The sequence below is a fragment of the Cherax quadricarinatus genome, chromosome 72 (assembly GCF_038502225.1).
Source record: "Cherax quadricarinatus isolate ZL_2023a chromosome 72, ASM3850222v1, whole genome shotgun sequence".
Taxonomy (NCBI): Eukaryota; Metazoa; Arthropoda; class Malacostraca; order Decapoda; family Parastacidae; genus Cherax; species Cherax quadricarinatus.
Genome location: NC_091363.1, coordinates 14,094,940 through 14,101,246, shown reverse-complemented (window position 1 = coordinate 14,101,246; position 6,307 = coordinate 14,094,940). Strand labels below are relative to the sequence as shown.

Genomic DNA, 6,307 nt, shown 5'->3' with positions numbered 1-6,307 from the left:
ATGAACGATGAATATGTTGACATGTTGATGGACATTGCCATCACGTCATATTAACAGAAGCCATTAACCCTTGAGTTTCATTCAGCTCCAGGACTGGAGGAACTTCGAATCTTCATCTACTTATCGAGTTATGGCCTGGCTAGTCAGGCAGCCAGTCAGGCTAAGAGTGAATAATCTACGGAAGGAGAAATAAATATTAAGCAGAGATTGCGACGGTGACCTGAATGGAAGCCATTGTGATGATCGATTTACTGTAGATCCCTGACCCCAATTCCACACTCCTCAGCATTGTCTGCCTCGTTATTACATTGAAAGGAAGGAAAATGCGCCTCAGACACGAGACCTTCTTGTTTATGTCACTGGAGTACTTTCACGAGACCAGGTTCTGGTGTCCTCTGGCGTCCTCCAAGGGTACCGTTAAGTGGTTGGCAGTTTTTTTTCCTACTTTTCATTTATATTTCACTCGTAACGCAAGGGGTCGTCCGATCGGCTTCAAATTTTGAATGTTGGTGTACGGTAAGTAGGCACTGATTCTGCTATGAGCAAAGTTGTAGGGCGCATCCTAGCATCCTGGAATGGCCCCGATAACTTTCAAAACCCTCTGCAGCGTAGCTTCAGACATTCAGTGAAGGTGCATCGTAATCTGAAGATGCGGGGGGAGGGGGGAGTTAAATTCAAGAATATAGGAGCACATCTGTCAATTTTATGTGTAAAACAGTGTGAAATTTTAGTTGCCATTAAATTATGTTAAACATATTCATAGATTTATATTTACCTGTTAAAACGGCTTCAATATTTAATAGCAGATGCGTTTTGCAGCCAGGACAGGACTTAAGTTTGCTGTGTGCACTAATATTTTTTTTAGAAGATTTGGTATCGCTAGAGTCCGTGTGAAAACTGGAGAATGTGTGTTTCGATCGGCTTCAATTTTTCCGCCCTGATGTGTTTTTCACAAAGCAAGTTTCTCGTTATTACTGGGTTTCATAACTCATAATTTTCGTTTTTTTATAGTGATATTTATTCTCCTCTGGAGAATGCCTTTTTCTTTTTTTTTTTAAAGGCAACAAGATTGATGTGTTGATGAAATTTATTATAAAGTTTGGCTTTCACTCTGTTATGTATATTCTAAATTCTAATTTTATAAATTGGGTTCTACTTAATAACTAGAGAATGACCTATTTGGTCGCCTTCAAACCCTCGAGCCTTGGTGAGCCTTAATTGGAAGTATTTTATATATATTTTATATATATTTTATATATATTTTATATATATTTTATATTTGGAAAGGGGTTTACCTCTGGTGTAAATTATGGGACCCATAGCCTCGGAGAAGTGGATAAAAAGGCTTCAAGAAAGAATATTTGGATTTCTTCCTGAAAGCCATTTGAATAAAAATTATTTTATATTTTATATATATTTTTTCACTGAAAATGGTGATGCCATTTTTAAAGGAATGAACGAGTTACAAATACGTTAGTCATTGTTCACTAATGTTTCCTTTATTAATAATATCGAAACTATATTGACTACATCAACATTTGGAAACAAATCCAACATTATCAGCAGCTAAAATTTTTATTTAGCGATTATCCCCCCAGTAACAATGTATTGATCAGCTTAAGCTCTAGGCTGACCTCGAGCTCACGATCAACTACTCACTGGATCAGTCGTGATAGATCCCAGTGTTGACCTAGCATACATTTTACATCATTCCCTGCAACACTCAGGTTTATGGCGCACATTTGTATGCCCTTCACGCCTGTATAAACAATTATTTGTATTGCAGAGAATGAGTGTGCATCTCGAAGAACAATGAGAAGTATAATGATGTAGATGAACGGTTCATAGAACCGACAAGTTGATAAATTAGACGCATGTGCAACATTTGGGTATCTTGAATGAGGAAACGTTTAGCCACACAGTGGCTTCATCAGTCCATACAAAGGAGAATGGTGAAGAACAGGAGGAGTTTGAAGTAATCAGTCCTTCAACCTTGAGTCGATGTAATCAGTTCATCAATCTTGAAAAGACTGATAAAGCCACTGTGTTGCGAAAAGTTTCCTCATTAAACATGCCCAAGTGTTGCACACGTGTCAAATTTATCAAGTATAATGATACTGATGTGGCTTACATGTGTTACATGTGCTTCTAACATCCTCGTACTCTAATTATTGTATTATGTAATGAAAAACTGTGTATATTGTTGTATAAGAGTAAAAACATAACCTACAGATCTAAAGATCACGAGAGAAACAGTAAAGCAAGTCATAAAAACAATGGCCTGAGTTACAACTTACGGTGTCACCTATAAAGCCACAAATCGAAAATGAAGTTGGGCATTTTGGCTCACCCTCTTCCAGCCTGTCGTCAGAGGCTGCCTTCTGAAAAGACTCGAGTCTTTACTTTCCTTTATCTTGATAATGATTCAGGAAAGACAGAAATGACAAGTTTACATATCAAGTTCGCCGTCTTGTGGTTTTGTCTACCTATAGTTATGAATTTGTTACATTTCAGGTTCTAAACGATGGTCATTAAGGCTGCAGTCATCGTAAGCTACATCATGAATGCTTTACTTTCTGCAGTATGGACTGAAGCAAATTTACAACGAATATTAGTGGAAAAATTTGCTTTTGCAATTAAACTGGCGTTTTAATAAAGAATTCCATGACAATAAATAAGGAGAAAAGAATCTGGCGATTTTCCCTTGATTCTTTCTTGAAATGGAAAATCGCCATTTTATTTTCTCCCTATTTTTTTGCCATGGAATTCTTTATTAAAATGCCAGTTTACTTGCAAAAGCAATTTTTTCTACTAATATTCGTTGTAAATTTACTTCAATTCCTACTGCAGAAAGTAAAACATTCTTGATGTAGCTAACGATGATTGCAGCCTTAATGACGCTAACATTTATTCCTGAACGTAAGCTACTGGGTGAAAAGAATATGATTGTGTTAATGAACGATCACAGTTCTTGCCCCTATCTTTTCATATAAGAAGCCTGGGGGAAAAAACTTCATTAGTTCAGAAAGTCAAGGATAAATAAACGCTGGGGTTATTAAGGCTACGTGTAATCTGTAATCCACATCAGCGCCGTATGTCCCCGGTGGTTTAGCGCTAAGTTTTGTTTATATTAATCTGTAATCCACTAATCCCTAATACGTATAGTGATTAAAATAAACTGGCAATATATACTGACACTAAAAGATATACGCTTCCCGGCATATGCAGCCTTGACAGGTGTACGGGACATAATATACACACAGCTCCCGGTTTATGTAGCCTTGATGTGTGCGGGACAGTAATATACACACAGCTCCCGGTGTAAGTAGCCTTGACATGTGAACGAGACAATATACACACAGCTCCCGGTGTATGTAGCCATGACAGGTGTACGAGACAATATACACACAGCTCCCGGTGTATGTAGCCATGACAGGTGTACGGGACATAATATACACACAGCTCCCGGTGTAAGTAGCCTTGACAGGTGTACGAGACAATATACACACAGCTCCCGGTGTATGTAGCAGTGACAGGTGTACGGGACATAATATACACACAGCTCCCGGTGTATGTAGCCTTGATGTGAACGGGACAGTAATATACACACAGCTCCCGGTGTAAGTAGCCTTGACAGGTGCACGAGACAATATACACACAGCTCCCGGTGTATGCAGCCTTGACAGTTGTACGGGACACTAAAAAATCGACCAATATCTTAAGACGTTATTTGGTATTTAATATAGGGCAGCATAAGACATAAAAATATAAAATATTTACCAAAGTTTCTTAGACCCGTTAAACAAAATTCTGACAGTGATAATGGTTGTAAATCTTTCTATCTTTTTACCAGAATATTATATTACCGATCTATGGAGCAGTGAATAATTAATATTATTCACTCACAGTTCTATAGATTAGCAATATCCTGGTAAAAAGATAAAAAGATTTGCAACCATTATCAATCTGAGCTTTGTTTAATGTGTCAACAGAACGAAGATAAATATTTTATATTTTTGTTTCTTATCCTGCCTTGTTTAACGAGGCATGACTGTCTTTACAGAAGTTGTAGCTATTCTGCTCTTCAGGAAAAGTGCTGGATACAGCCTTTGTGATCTGATGACCAGTTCAGTAGTGCAGTTGGCTCCATGACGGAGCTGCGGCAGGAAGCAAACGCTGGCGTGTGTTACTGTACACAGTGGTGTAAGCTAGTACAGAGGCGAATGTTGTAGCGGTTGGCAGTCTAGTAGAGAGGCACGAAGTAAACAATGGGGTTCGCTATTAGAGACGGTATTGTCTGCTAGCACAGGAACATCGAAGCTAAATTTAACAAAGTGAAAAAGTGACTATTAAATTTTTATTGGGAAGATATTTTTTGCATACAACCTTTATTCAACTAATTCATTTGTTAGTCTTGATGTGTGCCACTAATTCCTTTAAAAATACATGAATTAGTTTATGATTACGTTAACCATAGACAGGGGTGGGCTGGTAGGTGGGTGTTGGCCTGTAACTTGGGGCATGTTGGTAGCTTGGCTGGTGGGCTGGGTATTGGGCCTCTCCCACGTATTCAACTTGAGCCACGAAGCCGGAGTCACCACTCACAGTGTAGGAAACCCTCTGCAGTCGACCGTCAGGAAGATGGACGTAATAGGATCCCTGAGTGTCGTAGCCATTACGAGTTTCTTCGTGGCCGAAATTGCTGCCAGAGTAGTCGTCCTTCACGCCGTAGCTGAAGTTGTACTCTGGATTTATCTGGTTAAAAATAAGATAAGAGATTAAGAGAAAGTAAAATTCCTACCTCTAACAAGCTTTTGAACTCAGTGGTCTCGACTATACAATCTACAGATTGCAAATAACATAAAACAGAAACAGTGACGAATGATAAGGACTTTAAAACGGATTAAAGCGAAACTTCAGTGGCTTTTCTGTCGTATGTTTCCGGGAACATGAAGTAGATACTCTAACTTATTTTTGCTTTTCCTTCCTTTAAACATTTTAACTTTTATTTCTCCTTTGCTTTATCATTTTCCCCTTTCCTTCTCACTCTTTGTCCTCATTTCCCTTAAATATCTTTCATCCAAAAGAGATTTCTTTTATGTTTACAATAACAGGTAAAGTACTCATCATAAAAAATATTAGTTACTTTTATGTGCCGTCTTTGATAAACTTTCTTGTAATTTGTTGCCTTACACTGGTTCACTTTACACTGGTGTTGTATTTTGATCCGCCTGACTGCCCAAAAGTACCGAGCAACCAATAGACTTACTCTTTTGATTATATTGTTATTCAGTGTTCAATATATCAGTAACTTATTCACGAAAACAATGAATTAGTATTGAAACTAGCAAACTGCTCAGAGCTGAGAATTCTTAAAGATAGCAATAAGCTAGTACTTATTTTATTCTTTTGTGTTTTTAGTAAATAACAGAAATGGCACAATACCGTGACTGGAACGACACACAAATAACCCGCACATAGAAGAGAGGAGCTTACGACGACATTTCGGTCCGACTTGGACCATTTACAAAGTCGGACCGAAACGTCGTCGTAAGCTCCTCTCTTCTATGTGGGGGTTATTTGTGTGTGTGTGTTTTTAGTGTTTAGTAAACGTAACACAACCTCCCTAAGCGCAATTTGAATAATGAGCATACGAAGAAGAGTGTACAGCTTTGCTCTCTTTCAACTGAGCAAAGGAACTTACCGTAGGTTCACTGGAGTGGTAGGATGGACGTGGATGATTGTAAGGACCTAGAGGGCCGTAGGAGGGGACTGATGGCTGGTAGCGGGGAAGGAGCTCAGCTGAGGCAGCAGCCACCAGGGCGATCATCACGATAACCTGTAAACCAACGGAAATTTGCTATGAAACCTGCTCCTTGTTACCGAAAAATTCACTGTGAACGTATTTGTTGCGAAGCCACAAAATAAAGTTGACCACATCATAGACTACCTTGGAAGCCATGTTCGGTACTGAGAGAAGGTAGCTGATGTTTTGGCAATGTGGGCGCTGGCTTTATATATATATATACACTGTTTATACCAGAGACTCCACCCACTCTGATTGCGGTGACATCATCGGTTTAGCAAGGGAAAGCAGGGGCGACCTTGACACTCAGCGGATCACAGCCGCCAGAACTGGACCAATACCATACAGGAGACTACACCATAAAGCCTCGTCATTACCCCGAATAAACTTAATGATTATAATTCTAACCATAATTTTTAAAAAGGGTGGACCGGTAAGCCAGCGGAAGGCCTCGGTCAGATGACCAAAAACTCCAGCGACGGGTCATCATATGACTGAGAC

The 6,307-nt window shown here is 39.1% G+C and overlaps 1 protein-coding gene across 1 annotated transcript; it reads right to left on the bottom strand.

Annotated features, from left to right (window-relative positions):
- Positions 1-2,884: 2,884 nt before the first annotated feature.
- LOC128701230 (cuticle protein 7-like) lies at positions 2,885-6,048 on the bottom strand. The gene is made up of 3 exons (XM_053794812.2): positions 5,951-6,048; positions 5,705-5,839; positions 2,885-4,755 (listed from the first exon to the last, which is right to left on the bottom strand). The coding sequence occupies exons 1-3, from the start codon at positions 5,960-5,962 to the stop codon at positions 4,468-4,470; spliced, it is 435 nt and encodes a 144-aa protein (XP_053650787.2). The 5' UTR covers positions 5,963-6,048; the 3' UTR covers positions 2,885-4,467.
- Between the last annotated feature and the right edge of the window lie 259 nt (positions 6,049-6,307).